This window comes from Hydra vulgaris, chromosome 01, assembly GCF_038396675.1.
Source record: "Hydra vulgaris chromosome 01, alternate assembly HydraT2T_AEP".
Taxonomy (NCBI): Eukaryota; Metazoa; Cnidaria; class Hydrozoa; order Anthoathecata; family Hydridae; genus Hydra; species Hydra vulgaris.
This window is the reverse complement of record NC_088920.1, coordinates 62679565-62707297: the sequence shown is the minus strand read 5'-3', so window position 1 is coordinate 62707297 and position 27733 is coordinate 62679565. Positions and strand designations below refer to the sequence as shown.

Genomic DNA, 27733 nt, shown 5'->3' with positions numbered 1-27733 from the left:
AACAGTTAAGGTATTGTAAAAATGGACTAATGTTGACGGTAACAATAACGAATCCCACTATCGATTAGAGCTGTTGCAACCAATTGAAACTGATATATATGCTCATTTAAATTTTTTTTTGGAGAGTTGAGATTTTGTTTTTGCTAGTATTGTTATTCCATTGGAAACCCAGATGTTTTAATTTATTTTAAAGGTATATATAAGCTCCGTTAATGCGTATAACCTTGTTGGAAGTATTACTTTTTCCATAAATCAGAAATTTCGTTTTCTCAGTGTTTAGCGTAATAAAGCTTGCTACACCGTATATTTAAAATCTGTTAATCAGTTCTTGCAGACCAGAGATTGTAGGATTTAGCAAAATTATATCATCTGCGTATGCAATTACACCATTATAAATGCCATTTATTGTTGATCCTACTTTGCATTCTGAGACTATTTCATTTAGGATGTTTTCAGTAAAAATGTTATATAAATGTGGCGATTGAATAGATCTTTTCGCACCCCTTGTGACAGACTGAATTGATTTGAGGTAACTCCTTAATAGGGTATGTTTGTAGTACCAAAAAGATAAAGCGATAAAATTGTGTGTACTACAGACAACGGTTTTTTTTGGAAATAGATCTTCTCAACCCCAGTTGCAACCATCAAAAGCTTTATTTGCATCTAAAGTGCACATATATAAAGGCGTGTTATTGTTTTCATAGTGCTTAACAGTTTCGCTCAATAAAAATTCTGCGTGGAGTGTAAAGCTTTTTTCAAAACCAAATTGATGGGAATGGCTATCTGTTATACTAGGACATATAAGTATTATTAGATATTCTAGAAGTTTAGTAAGGGTAGGTAAAATACTAATTCCTTGGTAATTATCTAGATTATTAAGTGATTTTTTATATGACTTAACAAGTGGAATAATTTTTGAAGTTGATAGATTGCTTGGCACCTTTCCGTAAGTTAGAATACTGTTACAGAATTTAGCGAGCCACAAAAAAGGTTGTTATTATAAGAGTTTTTAAGGTGTTCCTCACTTACCCCACTGTTTTTTGGGGGGGACTTATTACTATTTAATTGTGGGATGCAATTTATAATATCAGCTGATGTAATAACTAGTGAGTTAGGCTCGTCACTTAGAGGTAGAATTTTAGGAGGAATATGGTTATTATTTGTAATTTGTAATAATTGAGTAGAGTTTAAAAATGTTGTCTTTATCGATATCTTTTATGTTTTGCGATTTATTAATTGTAAATAATCGGTTTGTAGCTTTAGTTTTGAATTTACGAATGTTATCCTAGAACTTCTGAGGATTTGTAGTTCAAAGATTTTCAATATTTATAGTTTTTTGTGGATCTTTTTGTTAAGAGCTGCTTTAACTGCTTTACGCAAGTTTTGACGTGCAAGGATGTATCTTTGTAATTCAATGCATTCTTGTGTTTTATTATAATTATATTATATAGTATAATTAGATTTTTGCCATTGTTTAAAGTTAAATGAAAGATTTTCTTTGCATTTTGTAAGGTCCGTTGTCCACCACGATTTGGAATATTTACAGATTTCGCTTTGTTTAAAGCACTGCTTAATTGCAAATAGAGCAGTATTTTTGATTTTTTTGCATGTTTGTTTTAATTCTTGTTCAATTTTTTTTTCATTGAAAGTGTAGTTATTAAAGTCTATGGAGAGATTATAACTATACAAGTTAATGAAGTATTCGTTATTCCATGCATTTTTCGGAATATGATTATATTTATGCAGTATGCTATTTATTACGGTTGATAGATTAGTATGTGTAACAACGATGCTTGTATTGATTGGTTAATGTTTTAAGAAAAACAAAGAGAACTATTTATCGGGAGAAGCATTTTTTCATTTAAATAATTTTTTAATTGTAAATAAAGACTATGAACATAAATTTATTATCATATTAACAAAATAAGATTTGTAAATTTTTCAATAAAGAATTCGAATGTTGAAAAAGCTCAGTTTCGAAAAAAACGCTCTTTAGTAGTCTTGTAATTAGTAACAAAATGTATTTAAAAAAAATATCTTTTATTTTGTTACATTTTTTGAAATATGATTGAGATATGAAATATGAAATGAAATATTAATCAATTTCATTGTAAATATTATATACTTTTACTTTGATTTTATTATTATTTTAGTAATAAGTTCTTTTGACTATTATAATTCTGAACTTTTATAATATGCAAAAACAAATATCGTGGAAAATGTTTGAGAACTAAAATTTATTCTGTATGATTCGTAAGAACACCACGTTTTTGTTTGGGCATATCAACCATAGCTGACAACATGGGTTTCGAGGTGGAGGGGCACTACCGTTACTTTCTAAAATTCAAAAATTTAAATTTTATAATTTTCTTAAAAACTCAAGATTTTGAATTTTCTCCGCAGAGTCGTTGGCCCTGTCAAAAAGATTTTTAGCTCGCTTTTAAAAGTTTTTAATTCAAAGAAAGATGAGCTAAAATTATTTCCGTTGAAAAAAAGCAGATCATAGTCAGAATAGTCATTAAGTCAAACCATGATCTTTGAAGCTGACGGATCTTTGTAAGTTTTTTCCACACCGACCTTTTATATATATATATATATGTATATATATATATATATATATATATATATATATATATATATATATATATATATATATATATATATATATATATATATATATATATATAACATGTGATAACTAAAAATCTGGACAAAGTTTGTGTAAATATAAAAATACAAAGGAAAAATTTTATATAATTGCAATCACTTCAATTTTGTTGCAAATTTAATTCTTTAAATGTATTATTAAAAAATAATTTATTTAGGAATAATTAAAAATGAAAAAAAAAGCTTATAACGAAGACTCCCTTAGAAAACGAGGGTACGCATTTTTGGATTTGTATCCAAATGACAACAAAAACTTTATTGTAAATCATTTTCGAATGGAGAACATACCAAAATCTACTATTTATAATATATCTAAAAGAAAGGGGAACAATATAGGACCAGAAAGAAAAGACGGAAGTGGTTGCAAAGCGATAAAAATGCCTGCAAAAGAGATAAAGCGCCTTAAAAAATTGATTGATCAAAAGTATGGTATTTCACAGCGTGGTCTTGCAAAACAATTTCATGTATCACAACCGTACATATGCAAAATTATTCACCACTAACACTCGTTATTGTAAAAAAACTAAAACACCAAAAAGAACAACGGTTTCAATGTTTCGGAAAAATATTGTTATTATTGACGATGAATCGTATTTTTATTTGAGCAACACTAAAACTTCTGGAAACGCTGGGTTTTACTCTTTTGACATAAATGCAGCATCAAATGATGCAAGGTTAAAAAGAAAGGACAAATTTGAGCCAAAATTACTTGTTTGGATTGCAAAGGGAATCTCTCAGCATCTACAAAGGGAATTTCTCAGCAGTACATTGCTCCGTCAGGCCAAGCAATTAATAAAGATGTGTATATTTTAAAATGTTTTGTTAGATTAGAGAAATTCATTGAAAAACATCATAAAAATGACAATATTGTTTTTTGGCCTGATGTAGCTTCGTTGCATTATTCATGTAAAGTACAAAGTTATCTTAAAGCAAAGAATATTGAATTTGTACCAAAAGAGTATAATCCTGCTAATGTACCAGAATTACGTCTAATTAAAGATTTTTGGTCTGAACTTAAGAGATTAGTGTACAACAAAAACTGGCAAGTTGAAAACTTAGAAAAATTTAAAAAGCGGATAGAGTTTTCAATTAGAAGAATCGACATAGAACGTGTACATCGGCTTGCTGCCGCCACATTTACAAGAGTAGACGCTGTCTGTCGTCATGGCAAAATGTCGTCATGGAAAAACTTATAAATCTATTTTTGTTATTTAGATGTTTTTTGTTATTATACTTTTTAAATTTTTAAAAAAGATGACTCCGTTAAAAAGTTATACCATTTCTAATTTTGTCCAGATTTTTAGTTATAACATGTTATATATATATATATATATATATATATATATATATATATATATATCCTAGCTTTACGGACGCGTAAAATTAGGGTCTTACCGAACCTACCATTTCTATACCTTTCTATTCATATTTCTACAATTATTTATTATTATTATTTATTTCAATATTTTTTTAGTAAAATAATTCATGCTTTAAGAGCAAAAAACAGTAATGTTGTTTTGTGTGAATTCTGATTGGTTTATTTTTTTAATAAATCTTGACGCTAATTGTATTATTTTATTTACAAATATTCGGTCATTTCATTATTTTCGAGTTTCAAGTTTTAGCTTAACACTATAGGGCTAAAGTTATACATAAGCTGAAACGTTTCAGAAGCGTTTCTTTTTGGTAATTTATTCAAACGACTATAAAGAGATTATGGAAGTAAATTGCAATGAGTAAAAACTAATGTGAAAACTTCGATTTTAACGTTTTTACTTTTTACGGTAAGATAAAATATGAGTATTTTAGCCATTTATTGAATATTTTAATGCTGTAAACGAGGAGAATTTTTTATTTTGAATAAAAGAGACATTTTTGGAATCTAAATACTTAACACATTTGTTTTAACTGTTTCTATGACGCATCCCCCATTTTATGTATTTTAGTTGTAGTTTTGTTTGTTTGATACTTTATTTGAAAAACGATATACATGAAAATAATAAATTATATAAAAAAAGCTTAAATTCTACTTTTTAAAAATATATAACAGTAATAGTCGAAAATAGGCGGAAAACACAAAAAATTGAAGTTTAAAAACGTAAATTTTTGTTTTTTAAGAAATGCAAGTTGTTCGAATCTCTCCTTTACTACGCTGAGTAAACGCATATCATTGATAGCTCAGTGGATTAATACGCTGCCATCAGTGTCGTTTTGGGGAGTTTAAGACCTCTCTCTATACCTCTCCCTAGACCTCTACCAAGACGTCTCCCATGCATAATAAATTTTGAAATTTTCTCAATCTTGCTATTGCTTTTCATTTTATCTCAATATTTATACCAAAAAATAATAATATAGTAAAAACAATTTTTAATTGTTAAAATAACATTTTAAAATTGTCTCACTTTATAGATATATTACAACGATTGTTCTATACACTTCCTCCAACCTCAGCATATGCTTAAGTTTCTTACTTTATAGATATATTATAGCGATTGTTATATTGATATATACTTTTTGCAAACTCGACATATGCTAAAGACGTCTGCACTTACTCTTACACAGACGTTTGTACGTAACGCTAAACAAATGGCAGAACTAAGAAAATCTTAGACCATTAAAAACTGTATATGCGGTCTTAGCTATAAAACGCTAATCAAATTGCACAAAAAGGTATAAACTGGCGTGTCAGATAGTTAGACCTACAAAAATCTCGACCTACTAAATTGCTCTTCAAAAAGAACATCTACTAAAAAGTGGAACTAATTTTCAGATAATCTACTGAGACCTAAGTTGTTTTCAACGGATTATAGTCTTTTTTATTTTCAACCGATTAATGACTTTTTTGTTTTCAACCAATTTATTTTTCGGCCTATTGTGTAGATTTTCTATTTCAACCGATTTGAGATTAATTAATTTTCAACCGAATATCTGGTCTGTGTTTTTAATGTGTTTTTTTTAAACTAAGAAATTTTTTTTTTTTTAAATTAACAATCTATAAGTTTTCGAAGCATTTATCGAACCTTATACCTCCCGATTCTGAAGACAGAGTTTCAACCTATGCGCCAAGGCTGATCAAATTGGGCTTGTATTCAAATCAACAACAATATATACAAATACACACCGGAAAGGCGTAGTTATAAAATTGAAAATGCAATAGGTTAAATATTCAGTAGAATGAAAATTCAGTAGGTCAAAGATGCAGTATATTTACGATTACGATTAATAGTTAATAAAATAAGCAGTACATGTTTTATTTAGGTGTAAATATAAAGATCAAAAATTGTCGGTTGAAAATCAAACATCATAATCGACGATCTACGAAATTTTGAAATTAGGTTGAGTTACAGGCCACCAAAACTAGTTCGGATATATCACTTCAAGGATAAGAGTTTGTATTTATTGCAATAATTAAAAAAAATAACATAGTAATTACTATATTTAGTCTTTGTTTGAATTCCATAAAAATATATTCTGTATAATATAAAACATTTTTTGTTTGAATATATTCCATAAAAGTATATTCTGTATAATATAAAACATTTTTTGCTTGAATATATTTCATAAAAGTATATTCTGTATAATATAAAACATTTTTTGTTTGAATATATTCCATAAAAGTATATTCTGTATAATATAAAACATTTTTTGTTTGAATATATTCCATAAAAGTATATTCTGTATAATATAAAACATTTTTTGTTTGAATATAATCCATAAAAGTATACTCTGTATAATATAAAACATTTTTCCTGAAAAATTTAAATAAAATCTTATTTCTAGTTTTTCACCACAAAGTGACCGCAAAATTTTTTTGGCTTCAACGATTTACAAAAAAACCACGTCTACCATTTCTATTGGTCTGAAGTTGACGTAATTTCAGTAATGAAGAAGATGACGTAATTTCAGCCTCCAAAGCAGTATCTGCCTCTACAACAGAGCCTTCTGGAGTAGCAGGACTGTCTTATTAAATACTTTTTTTATTAAGTTTCAGATTTTTTTCAGAACGCTGCTTATTAGCACATTAAATACAAAATAAAATACTTTTGAAGTTTTATAGATATTATATACATAACATATGTAAAGATATTGCACACTATAACAAACGAAAGGATTTTTAAAAAAGTTAAAATTCTAAAAACATCAAAACGCCGCGAGAAATTTGTTGCGCATGTGTCATGAAGATTAAGATACTTATGTTATTTTGATCAATAGAATTTATTTCCGCATCATAAAATCTTTTATTTATACATAGTTTTAACATTTTCATTGGACTAAATGCCAGCGTGGCCGAGTGGTTAGTTTGCAGACCTTCTGAACGAAAAAGCCGAAAAAGTCACTCGTGCTTCGTACAACCAGTGACTTTTTTTGTTTTTTCGATTTTTTTTTTAAGAAGGTAGTGCAGCAATTCAATTTTTAAGTAAAGCAGTAAAACTTGATAAATGTTTTAGTATGTTTTAACATTACATAGTTTGAAGTTTATGTAAGTAAAATATATGCACGCACTTTCGTTTGCGTTTTCCTATAAAAAAAAGTGTTGCGGCTCCTTCTCGCCAATATCTCAGTTGCAATGGTTAAAAAAAGGCTCCTTGTTAAACGCGCTCAAATGAGCACATATAAGTTGCTTATCAAATTATAATATTATGATTGTAAATTTTTTTTTTTTTCTTAGCTTTTTTATTATACTTTTACTAAACAAACTCGTATTTGGAAAAATTTGAGATTATATATATGTGATAAAATAAATGTAAACTGCATCGTTTTATAACAAATATAACTTATATCTGTCGTATAACTTAAACAGGATGTACTAAAAATTAAACATGACTAAAGAATGTACTAAAATTAAACATGACTAATGTGCTTAAAATAGACATGACATTTTCAAAAAAACATGTACTTTAAGATTTAATTAAGATTACTTTTTAAAGTAAATTTTGCTAAGTAGAATACTTTTTATTTTTTTTATTTTTACGGAAAAAGATTAAAAATTTAAAAAATTTATTTGCTTTTTAAACTAAATTTTTATTTGGATACTTTTACTTTGTTGATTATACAACTTTACAAGTAAGGCTGTCGCAAGGGTGGGGGCGGCGTAGGGACAGGGTTATCCTTGTGAGGGGGCGTAGGGGTGTCTGTTTTATGAACCTTGTAAATAGGGGTGGCAACCCTGTTTACAAGTTTCATAAAATAAAATAAAAATCATTCGGTCATCCTGAGTTGATCGACCTAAACCAAATTTATTTTAGCGTTCTCGTTTTTTTTGTTTTGTTCGTATTTTTCTCGTTTTTAGAGAATTCAAAAGCATCCTAAAATATTTATTATAAATTATATTATTATTGTAAATATACTTTTATTAATAATAAAAATAGTTTTTAAGTATATAAATTATTATTGTTATATTATTAGTATTATTTTTTTATTAAAATACTATTTACACTCTCCAACGATTTTTTTGAAAATCAAAAAGATTAATTTAGAAACTAATTTAGGCCGCAAAACTGCAGGAATATTAAGCATATACCTTCAATTGATGCAACCCAAACATATACTTTATATTAGGGGTATACTAAAATACATCAATATTTATGCCATATATTAGGGGTGCATTGATGCATCTGCATCGGTTTGTCGGTGCATTAACTATTTATCCGTAGTATTGACGTAACCTTTATTTTCCTCCCCCTCCCTCCTTTACCACCACCACCACCACCACCAAAAAATGCGATTTTCAACTTATAGTCACTTTTTTTCCGCCGGCAGACTTTGTTTTAGAAAGTATGATTTCTTAAACAAATGAATAAAAAAAATGAATGGAAAGGAGGGGAACGAATCCTTATAAACTACCAACTGCTAGCAGTCAGCTGTTTTTAAGGATTCCCCTCCCTCCTCCACCCTCATTTTATTCCAAGAATCACCTGTAGCTTTTCAAACGTTTTTTTTAAATTTTGAGTTTCAAATCCTAAAACTGTCATAAATAATTCTTTTTATCTAAATTATTAAATATAAATGTTTTGAAACTTTTTAAAAAACATCAAAAAAAAATTTTTTTTAATAAAGTAAGCAGAAAATCTGAAAAACTAAGAGAGGCCAAGGCTAGATGTTACACATTTTATAACACTATTTTTATTTTTTATAACTTCAATTTTTTTTTAATTTAAAGTGCAAAGTTAAAAATTTAAAGTGGTTACAGCTCCTTCTCCGTCCGAAAGCCGGATATCTTTACAAATCCGGCCCAAATCCGGCTCCGGCAAAAGTTAGCAAATCCAGCATAATTTTAGTCGGATTTCTAAATTTTAGTCAGATATTTATTACATCTTTTTTGCCCGTGTTACTGTATACTTAACATTTTACATGTTTACATGAATACTTAATTTTTTATTTATACAAATCAATGTTTTTTGTAATTCTAAATTCCTTGAACTCGAAGTTTGTTTTGGCACCTGTATTTACATTTCTTACGATTTAATTAACTAAGCCTAATTTAAAAAAACAACTCAACGAAAAGTTCTGAAGGGAAGAAACACGATATTCTGAAATGATGCAGGTGTAAAGACTACGAAGTCAACTCTACTCAAGTCATTGGATGAGCGCTTTAAAGGCATTGAAGAGAAACATCTTTATACAGTGGCGACACTGGTTAACTCACAATTTAAAAATCAATTCTTCTCATTAAAGGCAACACTGATAGCTGCAAAAGCAAGATGGAAGTCAATCTGAGAATGCTGAGCAGCAGATTGACAAAACTGAAAAAAATCCAGCAAAACAAGTTCGGCAGGATAATTTCTTTTACATCATCATTATTATTCTAACAATGTATTGATGAAATTGTTAAGTCTGCGTCCGCTGGTGGCTCAGCACATAAACAACAATTACCAACAAGCATTAACACTCAGCAAAGCCAGAATCTGGAAGAACCAGAAATAAATAGATACGCTGATCCACTACGGTGGTGGAGTAACAACGTGCAATGATTGTCAGTTCTGACAACAGTAGCTTGCATTTATTTGGGTGCCCCAACGACAAGTGTACCATCAGAATGTTTGTTCAGTGTTGCTGGGGTGGTCCTCAATAATCATCGTAGTTCACTCCTGTTTCACTAGTTTATCTATTATTTTGTTATTTAATGATATGTGAAACTATGCCCTTATTTTTTAATAACAACAATAAAGTTTAACAGAAAACAGCTGTCACTTGGTATTGGTAATGGTCAACATTGTCGACCATTCTCGGTAGAAATCCGGTAAATACGGCTTCGGCTGGATTTGAAAAAGCTAAATCCGGTACAGCCATAATGTGTATATATATATATATATATATATATATATATATATATATATATATATATATATATATATATATATATATATATATATATATATATATATATATATATATATATATATATATATATATATATACATAAACGTCCGTCGCTGGCACAACACATGAGCAATAATTACCAACAAGCATTGACACTCAGCTAAGCCAGTATCTCGCAGAACCATAAATATATTGACACTCTGATCCACTACAGTGGTGGAGTGACAACACCCATGAAAAAAAGTTCTATAGAATTTCTATAAACTTTTGAAATATATTGCCTATAAAAATTCTATAGAATTTCTAAAAAATGACTATTAATTTCTATAGAAATTGCTATAAAACATTTTTTCTATAGAAAAAAAGTAAATAAAAAAGGTATATAGGAATTTCTATAGAGATTAACAGAGATTCAATAGAAATTCTAGAGAATTCTAGAGAATTTTTATAGGCCATATGTTTCAAATTTTATAGGCCATATGTTTCAAAAATTTATAAAAATTCTATGGAACTTTTTTTCCTGGGCATGAAACGATTGCCAGCTCTGGTGACGGTAGCTCACATTTATTTGTGTACCCCACCTACAATTGTGTACCCCACCGACAATTGTGTGCCCACCGACAATTGTGTACCCCACCGACTATTGTGTACCCCACCGACAATTGTGTACCCCACCGACAATTGTACCATCAGAATATTTGTTTAGTTTTGTTGGGGAGGTCCTCAATGATCATCGTAATTCATTCCTGCCATATAATGCAGCTTGTTTAATATTTCTAAAGTACAATTCGAAATTGATTAATGACATTTCAGAAAAATAATTGAAACAGGAGTTACTTTAATTGACTTTCAAATTAAAAGTTTCAATTGTTTATCAATTATTTTGTTATGTTATGTTATGTTATATGAAATTCTGTCCTTCTATTTTAATAACAGCAATGAAGTTTAACAAAAAAACAATTGTCACATGGTATTAAGAATGTTCAACATTTACCATTCTCAATACCAAGTAGGGATGTATACGATTTGTTAGTAGAAATACGACAAATCCGGCTCCGGCCGGATTTGGAAAAATTAAATCCGGTAAAACCCTATTTCGCATAAACTTTATACTTATAATAAAAGGTAAAATACAGAAGATATCTGCAGATTCAGAAGTATTTCAATGGAGCTCCAATAATTTTATTATGTGAAACTTTATATAGGTCTGACATGTATACTGAATTTATGGTTACATTACATTATAAACAGTTTTTGTAAACAACTTCATCTACTATTATAATAAAGACGTCCTTTATTTCAGTGCCTAAAGTTATATTATGATGCAACAAAGTTATATTATGATGCAACAAAGTTATATTATGATGCAAGAAAGTTATATTATGATACAACAAAGTTATATTATGATACAACTAACCCTTACGAATTTGATGCAACTTACCCAATAGGCATCATAGCCACTTAAATCAATATTAGTATTATTTACTTTCGATAACTTTATATTTTTAGCTTTTTATGTTTGAAGAAGATTTTTTATTTTTTATTATTTAAGTTTCAGAAAGTAATAACTTAAAACTTTTTAGTTCATTGGAAGTTTTTTGTAACAGATATACAGAATGAATAAAAGTGCAAAAAAAAAAAAAAACACAGTTTTTTTTAATCAAAGAATATTCCACTTCATCAAACAGGACTGAAGATCAGAAGAAACTACGACGTCTATAAGAGGAATTTGCAGAATTAAACAAAAGAAGTAAAACACAATATGAAACAACAAAATAATAGATCGCCTGAGACTATTTTATATTGTGTTGAGTGGATCAATTAACGGAATAGTTAGGTTGCAAAAGGGACAGGTGCGTACATACATACAATATTTTATTTAAGCATTAGAGCACATCAAGTTTTTATATTAGCAAAACTTTTTTAAATAATCGTTATCTTCGTTATTAGAAAGCCAACAGTATGCTAAACTTTATAAAAAATTTATTGTCAGGATATTTTGAATAGAGCAACAAAAGCGATTTTTTGTTTTTGGTTTTTTTCATAGAAATGTTTTAGCACTTTATGGTTTTTAAAGGCAATGCATTCAAATAATTGGAGAGTCCATAACTTCAATTGTTTGTATAAATATTGTTTTTGTATGTGAACAGTTAATGTTATGTTTTTTTTTGTTAATGATTGCATTAATTATTAACCTTATATGTTCGGACATCGGCTAGCACATTGTTATAAAACAGGTTTTGTTCTTAACTTTCTGACCCTGGAATGAAAGCCCACATTATGGGTATCACTTTGATATAAGTATCAAAATCAGATTACAACATACTGGCAAGTTTATCACTTTTGAATTTTCATATTTTATTGACTGCACAATGATGCTAAATGGCAGCTTATTTTGCTTTTTACAGTAGTAAAAATCTTCAACATGCATTAATATAAACAAGGAAAACAAAATGATATATTCTTGAAGCTATACAAACGAAACAAACATAAAATATATTCACAAAAAAGTAGTTTGGATTAAGCTTGCATCCAAAACAGCACGACACTATGCATTACACCGCACTAGTTTTTCAAAAAGTATCAATGAATGGGATGGCTGCATAGCATGAGTGTTTCTCAGTAACTGATGGAAGAATATCAATATTCTGTAGCAGCTTTCTGAATTCATTTTCTTCAAAATGTCCGCCATGGTAAGGCTGTTGCTTAATGTGTAATGCATTAGTCCAAAGAGTTGCTTGAGAAAAAAACTTGAAGTAGCGTAGCAAATAGATGATTAAAAATTCTAATTAGGAGATGCAACTCTATGGGAGGAAGAAACTTTAAAACCTAAGTGTTTCCAAATTTAAATATTGGGAAATGAACAACATTTTTGCAGTCACAAGCTTTTCTGATATTAAAACTAGAACCTGATGACTTGAAGATTAAGATTTTTTAGGAGATTCAAAAGTCCTCAATTTCCCTTGATTTACAAGTTTCTTTTAATTAGATTAACACGTTATTTATAAAAAAAAAGCACTCAAATAATAGATTTAAACGTTAATTTATGTTTGAAAGTGACCAACAGTTTTGTTTTATCGTTAAAATTTTATCATTATTAAAAGTTAATTTCCTCCCTAAATACAAAACTTTTAATTTTAACTTTTATTATAAACAAAAATAATAGATAATTCTATCTTAATTTGTAAAAATACTTGAATATTTATTTATACATTATGTAAGAAATGCATTTTTAAAATGCAACTTTAACGAATTGCAATTTTAAACAGATTATTATGGAGCAAGGACTTTTTACCATCGACTTCATTCGCGAAGCCAGTTCTTTAAAAAAATCTTCCTGTTAGAAACTAAAAAGTTTATCTGTCCCAACATGTCCATTTTAAAATAATGTGCTTTAAAAAGCTCATTTTATAAAATAAATTAGCGATGTAAAAGCTAATCTGACGTAAATGAACTTGAATTTTTATGTTTTGAGAGTTTTTCCCGACATTTCTGAACAAAAATTTTTATATGAATATTTATATATAATAACGTTATATGTCGATATCCTATCAGTCTGATTTTTTTTGCACTACACAAACTTATTAAATTTTTATCATATTTAAATAGCCTCTCTAATTTTCTTCCGTTTTCAAACAAGTTTTCATTTAAATATATAAATTTATAAGTACATAAACTCTTTTCAAAAGGCCTAAAGGGGGCGAATCCCCCCATTGCCTTCTATGGATCTGCCCTAGATACATATATATATATATATATATATATATATATATATATATATATATATATATATATATATATATACATGCAAAAGTTAATATCATTTTCACTTCACTTTTGTATAAAATGAGTATAAAGTTAACGTCACCTTTATTTAGTAGTTTAGGGCAAAATTTTGATGGATTGAAATTAATTACTTCAAAATTTACTTTTTGATTGCACTTTTTTTTAATTATTCCCCCTCCCTCGCCCCTTGTCCTGACTATATTTAACCCCAATTATTATCAAAAGTTTTTCACACTTGGATTTGAAGGGAAAAGTTGTCTACCTGATGACAAACCTATAATAAATGCAAAATGCTAAAAGTTTAACCAGTCGTTAATTTGAATTATAATAAACTTAATTTATACCAGGTGTTACTGGATGTTATCCTTATACAATAATGTTAAAATTAAGCTGTTCCATGAGGAGAAGGAGTTTTATTTAAATCCTTTGTAGTAATAGTAATATCGTTATTTCTCAAAGTGCCTTTAGCGCAGTTGTGAAGCAATCTTCTGCCAATAATTGAAAAACAATCTGAGCATCTTTTTTCGACAGTTGAAGAAGGTGTCCTAACTGCTGAACTGTGTGCAAATTCAATTTTTATTTGACCTTTATTTCTCAGTTTTCCAGTTGAACAGATCAAACAGTCACAGTGAGAATCTTGAGTTTCTGGTCAAAGTTTTATAATATCAAACTTATACAATGATAGGAGTGTGATGTTCCCTCCACTTTCGTTCCTTCTCTAACAAGAGCAATACTTTTTACAAATTCCAAGTGGAGCATTGTCACCATTAAAGTCGATTTTCATTTAGTTATAGTCTGACATCTTTTTTTAGGTTTGACGATAGCTCTTGTCGACATTTTCTGAAGCAAAGAAAACAATTAGTTTTCCTGCATTCTTGGTGGTTTTTAGCAGTATTTAACATTTTCGGTAAACTTTGATGTGCAATTGATTTAGCTCTCATCGGTAGAGTAAAAACGACGTGCATTTTCCCAGAATTCAAAAGTAGAAATTTTTTCAAAAACAATTTATTTCATAATTAAATACGTTTCATATCAATTTATACTGTTTTTACAATATAGTCATAACTTATGGTTATAAAAAGCAAAATAAGTTGTGATTTCGTATGTTTGTGCAATCAATAAAAATGAAAATTTAAATATAAATAACTTGCAACGTCCATATAAAAAATAAATATTTTTTCTATATATATAAAATATATATACTTTTTTTATGTCTTTTATATTCATGGTACAGTTCTTTGATGTTCAAATCGCGAAATATTTGTTGTAAAAATCGTTTACATACTGTATAGTAATCGTATTTATTACTGGAAAACGTTTTAATTTGAAAAACAATGTACATAAACACAAAAGAAAGAAGAAGTCACAGTACTTTGTATGTTTTAATACTTTTTATGGTCTCATTAAACCAAAACAGCCTTTAAATTCGTCGACTTTTATGCCTTGTATAATGAGAGTATTGTTTGGATCGTTGGATTGAACAACTTTTTCTAGACTTCAGTTGAAAATCAACATAACCCAGAGAAAAAAGATTTTCACACTTGCAGATCAAGTGTGGAGTGTATAAAAAACATTCTATAAATGGTTTTTTGGTGGTGAGATAAAAAATGCAGAACCGTAATGTCGCGCAACTGTTTTAACCTAAAATAATTTGAATAGGTGTTGTTATTTACTTTGTACATTTCATTCCAATAGAACACTGTACCGATACAACTATACCAATAGGACACTGTATTTTTGTAAAAAAATAAATGGCTAACAACTATAAAATCGTAATTAAAAAGAATTTAAACGAGGTTTTGGGAATCAAAGCTACCCAGATAATACAATATATAATCACTTGAGCAGCCACATCAAAGTTGTTAAAACATTTTGAGGTGCAACATGTTCCCTTTTTCTACATAAATAAATAATAAATATTCCTTTTTCTAAATAAATAATAAATATTTGGTTGAAAAACTTACTTTTATTTAGCTGCAACAAATCAACTTCACGTAATAAACAATCTTTTATTATTATTAGACATTTTTTAGGCAATAACATGTAACTACTTTGAATCTATGATTTTTAAATTATCTCTAATCTTTTATATATTATCTACTACAAAAATAAAATAAATTCATTATAAATAAATAAAATTGTTGTACGTTATGGTTTTGTCAATAGAATGACACAAAACACAAATTAAATCTAATTTGTGGGAAAAAACAGCTGATGCCAGAGCCACCTATGTGGTTAAGCTCCTTTGTAATCAGCTGATAAGTTGTTTAAAATAATGTCCCAGTCATGTTTGGTGCTATCTAATAATTGAACTACACATGGACCAATCTAGAGTTAAGAAAAAAGTTTAGTTCTTTCAAAAAAATGAGTGTTCATTCACTCTAGCATTAATCCTCTCGTATACACTTATACCAAAGAAAGATTCTTGGTGCAGAAACGAAGCTGAAAATGGTTTTAAATTGTAGTACAGTCTTTGTAGTATAACTATAATATGCTTTGATTGCTTATGAGGTTTTGAAACAATATCATTAGATTATGTTATTACAAGGACGGTTTGTTGAAAAATGGCGTTTATTACTTCATTCTTCTTCTGTTCATCACAGTATAAACAGAATTGTTCAAAATTGGTCAAAATTTAGTCAATACTAGTCAAAAATTGGATAAAATGTTTAGCGACCAATTATTGACCAAAAGTATATTTAATGTCATTTAATGTATACGTTTGTTAAACGATGATTAAACGTTTACAAAATTGACTAACATGAGTCATAATTGTAAACTTTTAGTTATCATTTTATGTATAAATAAATTAAAGGGTACATTACAAACCCATTAGTTTATACGTTTATTAAATGTCAATTAAACGCATAGAATATTGACCATCATAAATCAATATTGTAAACGTTTTGTAAACGTTTAACATTTTATATAAATGTATTTGTTTTACATTAGTATAAATGTATTTGTTTTAGGTTTCACATTTTATCTACTTTTACCAAATAATTATTACCCAACGTCACTTTCTACTTTTGGATACAACAATACAACCTTCGGTGCGTTTTAAATAAAGTTGTTTACAACTAAAATAAATCCTGCCTTTCTTTACTCGATTTTTGCGCTTTTACTTTTTTTTTTACTGGTTTTTTTTACTTGGTTTTTTACTGGTTTTTAATAAAGTTTTACTTTATCTTTCCTGAAAAGCTTGTTTTTAAAAGTTATGTTCTGAAATTGTCTGAAATTGCGTCTTCTAAACGTTCTAAAGTTTAGAATGTTTAAAAGTCGTTCTGAAGTTGAGAATGTTTAAAAGTCGTTCTGAAGTTTAGAATGTTTAAAAGACGTTCTGAAGTTGAGAATGTTTAAAAGACGTTCTGAAGTTGAGAACAAGAAAGTTGAGGACTGGTTTGATACATATTGTTTCTTTTTTTTAAACATTGACACGTGACAATAAAATATGTTTGGACATGTCTTCTATTTTTAAAGTTGTTTCCCAAGATTTACATTAAAGATAATGAAATATTTTCGTAGTTGTTAGCAAATTGGGAAATGATTTGTTGCAAAAGAAAAAAAATGATTTTGTCTGCCATGCAAATGATGAACTGATTACTAATGTTGTTAACATGCTCGTTATCAAGTCTTTAGAAAAGACAAATACTGATTTTTTGTTCTCAACATTTGCATTAGTTCTCAATATTTGCATTAGTTATACTAACTACTTGGCTTATATATGGAAATAATATACACGATTAATGATATGAACCCAGTTAATAACGGCTGGAAAACTAATATTGGTCAAATTAACATCACATGGCTAAAGCAACCACTTGTCTGATGTAATTCTTAATCGTCAGAGCTGTTGTAGGTGGATGCAAACAAATCAATTATTTTTCCATGAAGAAGGTTTGAGACGCTCCGAATTTTACTAACATTCTCATCGCGAAAATAAGAAGTAGATATTCTTTTTTTATTTGTTCACTTATTTGATAAAAATTGCTTATTTTTTTATGAGAATTGTTATTTAGAGAGTTGACTTTACTATGTAGAATAGATAGCTATTGGTGAGACAATTTCACTGGTGTATATAATGTCCATACTTTGATACTTTGAACTTACTACGTTTTTTTTACTTCTTTTTTTTTTTTTTTTTTGAGACATTTAAAAAATATGTCTTGCATAAAAGCACATTTTTTAATCATTAAAAATATTACCATTTTATATTATAAAAATCAAATAAAAGCTTGTTGCAATATAACGAAACTTTATTAATAATAATAGTTAATAGTATATTACTTGTATTATTGTTTAATACAAATAAATTGTGAGTAAATTTGTCTTTATTTTTTAACCCTAAACATTTTTTTTTTTAATTACAAAAAAAAAAAAAGTTATTATAGAAGACTGGAGAAAGTTGAAAAACTTAAAAAATATATTTTATTTTAATTGATTGATTGTCCAAACCTGGCTAAACCAAAACTCTCAGTCAATGATCCTTACATGTTCTTGCTATTTAAATCAGTTGATGTATTTACACTCCACGCTCGTTCGCTGGAAATATTTTGGTGCTGCTCAATCAAAAAAATATCCAGCTTTGTGAGTTTTTAGATTATTAAACAACGTGAGGTTGACACACTATTGTTAAATAATCAAAAAATTCTTAATGTTTACCAAGTAAATATTTATCATTTTAAAATTTTTATGTATAAAATTAATAATAAGTTGATCCAAAATATATTTAAAACCATATTTAAAAATATATAGCACAAATATCTTACTAGATTTATTATTAAATTATTATTTATATTTAAGCTAAAACTAATTTTGAAGTCTCCAAGTTTTATATCACTAGCACAGAATCTTAACAATCGAATATAATGATCACTAATGAGATTAAAATGCTTGCAACAATAAATAATCTTAAATCAAAAGTAAAAAGAAATAATTTAAAATAATGAAAAATAGAAGACTTCTTCTAGAGCTATATTTATTCAGTGCTCATCAAAGTATCATGTGGTATCCTTTCTTTTTATATGCAATGGTTTAAGCTCTTTAAAAATACTAACCATAATTTTTCATTTTGATATCAGTATATATAAAAAGTAAATACCTAAAACTTTTAATTTCATAGTTCTGAATATTTTACGTTTAATGGTAATAATTTAAAATTATTATAGATTTAAAATAATATTTTTTCAACGTATATTTGAAATACGTCGAAATACGTCCAAAAAGCGCCATGAGTTTGCTGGGTTTTATTTTGTTATGTTGCATTGAGTTTGTATAATACATATACGAAAATTGTAAACATATATTATATTACCATCAGATGGATAAAAAAGTAAAAAATAAGCATTACAAATTTTGAAAATACTTTCCCTCCCCAATCAAAACTCATCTCAGTCAATTAGATAGGGTTTGGATGTGTATATTTTGCTGCGAGAAAAAATCACTTGGCTTTATAATAACTCTCGATTTCTTTAAAATATGTCATTACTTTTATATTATGTATTAGTGGCACATTAAAAGTTGATGTAAAAAGGTTTACATTTTTTTTAACTTTTTAATTTGATTTCCCGTTGATAAGATGTGTTTTGATTTATGAGACACCTAGATAATAAAATTTTTATTAACACATTCTGTCAATTTACATCATAAAAACAGTTAATTCTTTAAAGTGCTTAATAAGAAGCTTTGATCAGTATTTTTTTTTTTTACAACAAAACAATTAACGTTTTACTTGCTTGACGACATAACTAAAATTGCTGAATTGTAATATTTGAACTTCCCGTCTTAATAAATAAAAAAAAAGTTCTACTATAAGTTTTTTTTTTATACTTATAATATAGTTTTTAATATTTTTATACTTATAATATAGTTATAATTTTGTTTTTAACTTATATTATCTTAATAGAAATTTTCCAAAATTTGTTTTAATCCAAAGTGCGTTCAAAATAAGTTTTCTTTGACTTCGATATTTTTTCCACGGTTGGAAACTTCTATTTAACTAAAGAAAAGATATTTATTTAACTAAAAAAAAAAATTTTTTTTTAGTTAAATAAATTTTAGAGACATAATGCAACTTAATGTAAAATCTATAAAAAATAGCGTAAAAAAAAAATATTACTATAAAATGTAAATCTTCAGAAAGAGTCAAAATACAGAAGACATGTCCAAACATGTTTTATTGTCACATGTTATTGTTTAAAAAAAAAAAACATATATCAAACCAATCCGATTGTGCGAAACGGAAGTGCTTTATCAGCACATTTTTGAAAAATAAAACCTTTAAAATTTGCAAATTTTTAAAACATAGTTTTTACCTCGTGGGTTTTGATTGTAACAAAATTATAATATAATTTATACAAGGAATAAAGTATAGATTAGAAGGTAAAGATTTGAATATATATAAATATAAAACTACAGATTTTTAAAATGTTAAAAGTGCATATTATATACTTTTTGTATACTTCTGTATTGTTTTTTTTATAGAAACGCAAATATCTGAAACATTAATAAAACCTATAATACTATATAATATATACCATATAAATAGTATATATATTTAAATATAAAATTTAAAAAATTATTTTGAGCTTTTTTTGTATTATCCTCAAGTAATATTTTGAGAAAATTCAGACGCATTTGTATTACGCTTTGTTAATTTCTCATTTATTTAATTTCTCTTTTATTCTAACCTTCTCAATATTAATTTGAGTTTCAAATCTTAAAATAATATTGCTCATAATAAAAAATAGCTACGCGTTTTTGAGTTTATTTAAATATGACTAAATAAGTTTATAAACTTAAATAATTCCAAATTTAAATGTGAGAAGTTATAAATGCAACCAAAACAACAAGGATAATGCACTTAAGATTACAACATCATTGTCACATTTGGGCTGGTTTTTCTTATAATGCTCTATCGCTTTGAGACAAGGTCCAAAAACGCATTGTAAATGAAGTTGAATCTGGTTTAGCTACTGTGGTTTGCTTTTGTCGCGTCGTAAGGTTTCTTATATTTTCCATAAAAGCTATCATGTTCGCTTCTGTATGTGGAGTATGAGTTATTGCCTCATTCTCCACCTACCAAAATTAAATTTTATGTGACTAGTCATTCAGCTTAGCTGTATCCTTTTTTTTTAAACTGTTTCTGCACCCTCTGCTCAAAAAACATGCTGCTTTTATTTTAATCGAGCATCAGTACTTTATAATCCTCTCCTGTCTTTATATGTTTTCTGATTCAACAGATTTTCTGTTATAAGTCTTCAGCAATAAAAAGAAAATTAAATTTTTTTATAAGTAATTGTAATTCAAAACTTTTAATTCAAAAATCAAAAATTACGAATGCACTAATTCTTAAGACATTTGTCGTAATAATTTTTACGTGATATGTGGTTTAATTTTCTATTAAATAACATTATAGTGGTTATAATTATCTATTAGAAAACAAGTTAGTTTCATTAACAAGTTTGTGATATATCTTATTCTTTACTTTAGAATCATTAACTCAGATTTTTAAGTCTTATTAATCTTAATACTCAAAATAACAATAAAAATGTATTAACTAAAATAAATATCATAAAATAATTTTTTTTTATTTTTGTGTAAATTGACCAGTCCTTAAAACTTTTTTGAGGGAAATGCCCTAAACCTTTCTTTACATTAAGACGTGGCAAGATTTGACGCACTTCGATTAATCATTTTATATTGAGTTAAATTAATCCTTGTAAAACTAATTCTTGCGCAATAGTATATTTATCTATACGAAATCTCAAATTATTTTTTGTCTAACATCAGTGAACACAACAAACAAAAAGCGTATTGACATTTTTCAATAATAAAAAATTAGAAAGAAACGATTATTATAATCTGTTGAAGGTATTGCTAAAAATTACTTACAATACTTTTTATTTGTATCGGAACTTAAACTGAGTTACGTAGTAAAAAGTTTTCAACTTGCTTATTTCAAACGATATTTATTTTGTTTTAAACGTTGTTACTGGTAATTTTGGTTTATGTTACTTGTTTATAATACAACGTCGTATAGTGGTTAGATTCCATTGTAGCCAATAAGTATGTTACGTTAGCTTTTTATCATTTTGTAATGATTCAAGCCTTTAAAGTCCTCTAATTGATATCAAAATAGATATTACTTTAATTGTATCAAAAAGTCAAGTGTGTAGTAACGTTGAAAATATTTGTTTTATAATATTATCGCTAAAGTATTCTAAAACTAGAACGAGTTTTAAAAATATTTATTTGCATAAGCCAATCTTACATTGCATTTTCTCTTACTCCCGAAGTATATAGACACATGAATGCTATTCCAAGTATAGATCATAAATGTTGTTCCAGTAATTTTATTTTTAATGCATAATATAGTTGTTTTCAATTGCTCGATTACATACATTTCAGTTATAATTCCGGTTGAGTTTTTTACGCGACACGTGTAATATTTAGTAAATATTATTAATGCGTGACTTATTTTAGTAAATATTATTAATGCATTAATAATATTACTAAAAAAAAATTTGTTATAATTTATGGTTATATATTTATGAGAATAAATTAACTTTAATTCGACAAATATAAAATGTTTACATTTTGTAAGTCTTTTTAAATATTATGCAGAGAAGTTTAAAAATGTAAACATATTTTACTTTTAAAGCAAATCGTTTTTTTTTTAAAAGTACGAGTTATAAATGGAATTTAGAGGGCTATTTTTTATAAATATATAGGTATCGAAATATTGTTTGAACGAGTTTAACAATTTACTGAAGTCTACACAAAATGGCGAAGTGTTTACTATTTTTCACTGCTTGTTTGGTAAGTTACTTAAGTTTTTGTTAAAGTTCAAGTAAACAAAATACTGTTTTTAAGTGGCAATTGAGCAATGAGTTTTGTATGATTTTAGATTTCAACTGTTGTCAATGTTCCCCTAAACAGTAATTGTGCTCCAGGAGAAGAACCTTCCCTTATAGAATGTAAAAGCTGTGACGTAAGTTTTTCTGTGCTTGTTGTAATCTCTTTATAAAGTTTTGTTCTTTGGCTAGTTCAAGGCTAGTCCTAAACTCTAAAAAACAAAAAACAAACACTAATACTTGGATTTTCACAGTCAATCACAAATATAATTAAAAGTGCTTTAAAAATGGTTTGTTGAATTTCCTTTAGGTTTCTTAATAACTCTTCAATTAGTAATTTACTTTTATTTGTACTTTTATGCAGACTATGAATTAATAGGCCTTATAATTTACGTATTCTTTTTATTATGAACAAAAAGTAAGGAACAGATGAAAAAAAGATAACTGAGTTACTGCAACTTAAAAAAAAATTATTGAAAAGCAGTTGAGAAAGATTCACGGGCACTTTTTCTATTTTGGACCAAAAACGTAAAAAGTTTTGCTATTTTTCTCGTAGATGCTTATAAACTTTTTTATCAAACAACTTAAGTGTTAATATTCTAACAATTTATTTGACTTTCGATTATAGTTACCCGTTTTTTCCGTCTTACTGTTCTCTTTAAAACCTAACTAATGTGTCACCTTGTGTTGTAGGGGTAAGTTGAGCAGCTTTGAAAAAAATAAATAAAACTGAACTTTCGAACACAAAGAAACGTTCATGAGATCTGTTAAATTTAGCAAAAATAATGTAAATCTGACTCACCGTTCATGAGATCTGTTAAATTTAGTAAAAAGTGTTTAACTAGCCGCGCTCTACCCTTTTTTATAAACAATTCAATAATTATAATAAAAGAAAAATCAACATAAAAATGGCAAAAAAACGTAAAAAAGAATAATAGTTTTAAATAATTTTTAAGCTTTATGAGTTGAATTTAGGTTGGTTATTATAGTCGCGATGGGCTGGTGTGCAAAAAGTGCTCCACATGTCTTGACATTCAAACTCTTCTGAGAAAGTGTACTTCAACTGAAGACACATTTTGCTTGTGCCCAGAAGGCACATATCTGCAAAACAACACCATTTGTTCAAGGTGCCAAAAATGTGAAAAAGGAACGTTTCAAGTAGTTGAATGTAGCCATAACTTTGACCGAGTATGTCAAAAATGTCCAAGGGTATAGTTTACATTTTTTTACTAATATTACCTTTTTATTATTTGCAAATACACATACAGTTGAACTCTTTGCTTAGAAGAACAATTAAATATACAAACTCGTGTGTTTATTTTTTTTTTTTCATTAGGGGCAAACAACAAATGGTACAAATTCAAAAACGTGCTTTGTTAAACCTAACCCACCAGGTAAAGTTATTAGTTACAAAAATAACTATTATAAAGTAATTTGTGATGTTGTTTTTATAATAGCAATAAAAGTAATAGTAATAACAACAGTAATAATAATAATAACGACAATAATAATAAGGTAGGATAAAGTACAAAAGTACAAGCAAAGCAAAAAGGTTTTCTAATTTAATTTTAAACTCATTCTTAACCATTAGTTTGATTAATATCATTCAGTGATAAAGTTATCAATATAAAATTTGTAAACACTCAGTTTGAGGGAGATTCAAACTTTAATTGGTTATTATTTTCATACGCTGAGAGATTATTGTATGAAATTTAAAATTTATCAAAGAATATTAAAAAGTTTATCTTGAATAAAAAAAAAAAAATTAATCAACTTATTGCTCTCACATGTGGCGCAGATATAGCTAAAAAATCTTAACTTTTTTGTTCTTGGGCTCCAATCAACGCAATCAAACCTTATTTAACTTAGGTATAAACATATGTTTATACTTTTAGTTCATACACATAATGTTTGGAGTTTCATGTCTGGTAGTTAGCTATCTCAAACATGCTGAATCCGCGTCAGCTATTAATTGGTTTATGCTTTTTTTAGATCTTGTAGAGACAAAAAAAGAAACAGTCATAAAATGGCCTTATGTTGTCGGAGGAGCCGTATTAGTATCATTTTTATGCGCTATATTTTGTATACTAGTAATGTATTTTAAAACACGGAAAAGATTTATAGGTATTAATTGTTTTTTTTTTAATTTTTTTGTCATATAATTCATTAATTTTGCTATTTTTTTTCAAAATTCTGGAAAAAGATATAATCAGGTTTTTCAAAATAATAATAGGCTTTATTAAATATTTACTTTTTGTTTAGATTGTAGAGGAAAAAATGTTTCGCTGTTAAATGAGAATTTAGTTCTATCTCATTGCGCAACTGATTTTAACAACGGTAATTCTAAATTATAAAATACTAGGGTATTCAGAGACTAAAAGTAAAGTTTTTGTTTTGTTTTCAATTAAGATTACATAGTTGCAATAGTTTTTTATTACGTCATATAATTTTTAGTTTTTTTGTGTCTAAAAATAAGTTATTTTTAATAGCGTCCTCAAGCGAATGTGCTAATCAAACTTGGCAAAAACAGTTAAAAGATGTTCCTGCTGACATTTTGTTTGAACTAGGAAAAAAACTAAACCCAGCCTTCGCTAACAACTGGAAAGTTTTAGCTGGTAAGCTGGGTTATACAAATGAAGATATTGCTCATTTTGACTTGTCTCCTAAGACAGCGACTGTAGACCTTCTTCATGATTGGTCAACTGGAGAGAATGCTACCTTGAACAATTTGTACTATAAACTTATACTAATAAAACGGCCGGACGCAGCAGAAATTGTAAGACCGTATTTATAAGGTGTCTAATTGAAAATAAGTTTTTCACTACTGCAAGCTAATGACAGCAATTTTTTAATCTTTATGTATTTGGTCTCGTATTTTGTTTTTAATTTACTAATAGCGACTGTTTTATGTTATTAAGCGTTATATTTATTAAACTGAAATTTTTACATTTTTTATTTTTCATTTTGTCAATACATTGTTAAAATGCTTTTTTTTTTCTCAACAGTCATTTTTAAAATCGCCAATAAACCATGTAACGCAGCATTTGGAATAATAAAAACCAATAACCAATTAGTTAAACAAAAATCTAAAAGTTATAAGCTAGAAACCTAAAATGTGCAAAATTTCGATTATAGTTTTTTCTAAAAAATACTACGTTACATAATGCATACGTTTTTTTTTTTTAAATGATCTCTTTTTAATAAAAATTTTTACTTTGAAAAAATGTCTACTTTGAAAATTTCCTCAGATTTTACTTTTTACTATATTTTCAAGTTTTGTTTCGTTATTTATTTTTTGATGAACGATAAAAAGAAAATTTTTTTTCAATTATTTATTTAAAGATTTGAATTTTAACGGTTGTATATATCTTAGAGTGTTAGATATTTTTGACAAAACAAAAAAGATAATAACGTCTAGTTTTATTTGCTTAGAGTATTTCAACGTAATATTAGAATTCAGTATTTATTTTTTGATTGTGGATTGTAAACACTGAGTTTTTTAAAAAAAATTAATTTTGAAGTATTGAAAGTTTTTCAAAGTTCTCTAGATGCAAATACTGCATTACCACGTCAATATTTCTATCCTCGAAAGCCTGATCAAATGAAAAATGCAAAAATCTACTAAAGTTACTGAACAAAATTCAGTAATTATCTACCAATTATAATTTTTTAAGTTTTATAAAAAATTAAAAATTATAGAATTTATAATATTGATTAGAATAATCCATTACACTGCAATCAATATATATATATATTTTTTTCTTTTCAAAAAAAAAATACTTTTCATTGAATATGCATTTATTTAATTTGTACAAATATTCTTTTTGAGAGTGTTAAAAAATAATTTTCATTAATCGTTTCAAACAATGCTTTTTAGCACGGTATTTTGATTGATAAATAGGATAGTTATGAAGCGTTTAAAATCAAACATAAGCTTTATTTTATAACAATATTTATCAATAAAAAAAACTATATATAGAAATGATTTTATTAATTTTAAAATTAGTTATTTTCTTTATTTACTTAACAACTTAAAGTTATTTCAGCCTAAATTGACTTTATATTTTAAACTGGTATGTTATATAAAAAATCCGAGGATTTATGCCTGCTCTAGTAACACTTGCAACGTTCTTTAAAAAGGAGGCATGGACTTCCTTTTTAAATGTATTTTTGCGGTACTAAGTGCGGTACTAAGAACGAGAGTACTTCCTGGAACACCACAATTACCACAAAGAAAAAACTTTGTACTCTTTGAAAGGACGTTTTAGACAGTACAAGATAAATTTATCCATATATCCCACAAATGTACATAAATATTCTTGTTACAACTTTTATATCTTTTATATACCTTTTATATTTTAGAGCAGCAGTGGGTCAGTGGTTGCGTACTTGCCTTAGAAACAAAGGATCGATGGTTCAAACCCCACCTCTTAGAAAGTTTTGCAACATCGGTTAGGAAGGAGGACTGAACTTCCAATTAAATGCTCATCCGCGGTGCTCTGTGATAAGACCGTAAGGACTTCTTAGGGCACCTAACTAAAATAATATAAAAAAATTAAAAAAATTTATAAAGTATTATATTATTAAAATAATTAAAATTGTCTAATTAAAAACTTCTTGTTGATTGCATAAATGTTTGTTTTTTGCACAAAATTAATGTCGTTTATTAGAAAGTAGAATTCTATAAGTCAAAAAGCTATTGCAAAAAATTTTTTCATTGCATAAAGACTATCAAAACTACTTCTAATGTTTTAATGCCATTGCGAATTTTTAAAATCGAATTTCAATCGAACACTTAATTTTAGGTAGTAGATTCCAATATTATTGGTGTTATATCATATTCAGGATATGAGTTGGCTTTTAATACATAAACCAAACCGATATCTCCTAAATATTTTTTTGTAAATAAGAATTTATGCTGAAAAATGTCTACTGCTTCAGTTTATTCTATTGCATTTGTTTTTTATTATATTTAATTTTTAATTAGATTTAACGCGCTGTTTAATAATTAATAATCAAGATATATCTATATATATCTATATCTATATCTATATCTATCTATCTATCTATCTGTCTATCTCTCTCTCTCTCTCTCTCTCTCTCTC

General features: G+C 27.2%; 1 protein-coding gene across 1 annotated transcript; it reads left to right on the top strand.

Annotated features, from left to right (window-relative positions):
* Window positions 1-22557: 22557 nt before the first annotated feature.
* On the top strand, window positions 22558-25422 carry LOC101240653 (tumor necrosis factor receptor superfamily member 16-like). Its single transcript, NM_001309726.1, is given in 7 exon segments — window positions 22558-22593; window positions 22682-22765; window positions 23604-23837; window positions 23965-24022; window positions 24621-24752; window positions 24891-24965; window positions 25118-25422. Coding segments are annotated over 7 exon segments (924 nt in total).
* Window positions 25423-27733: the final 2311 nt, after the last annotated feature.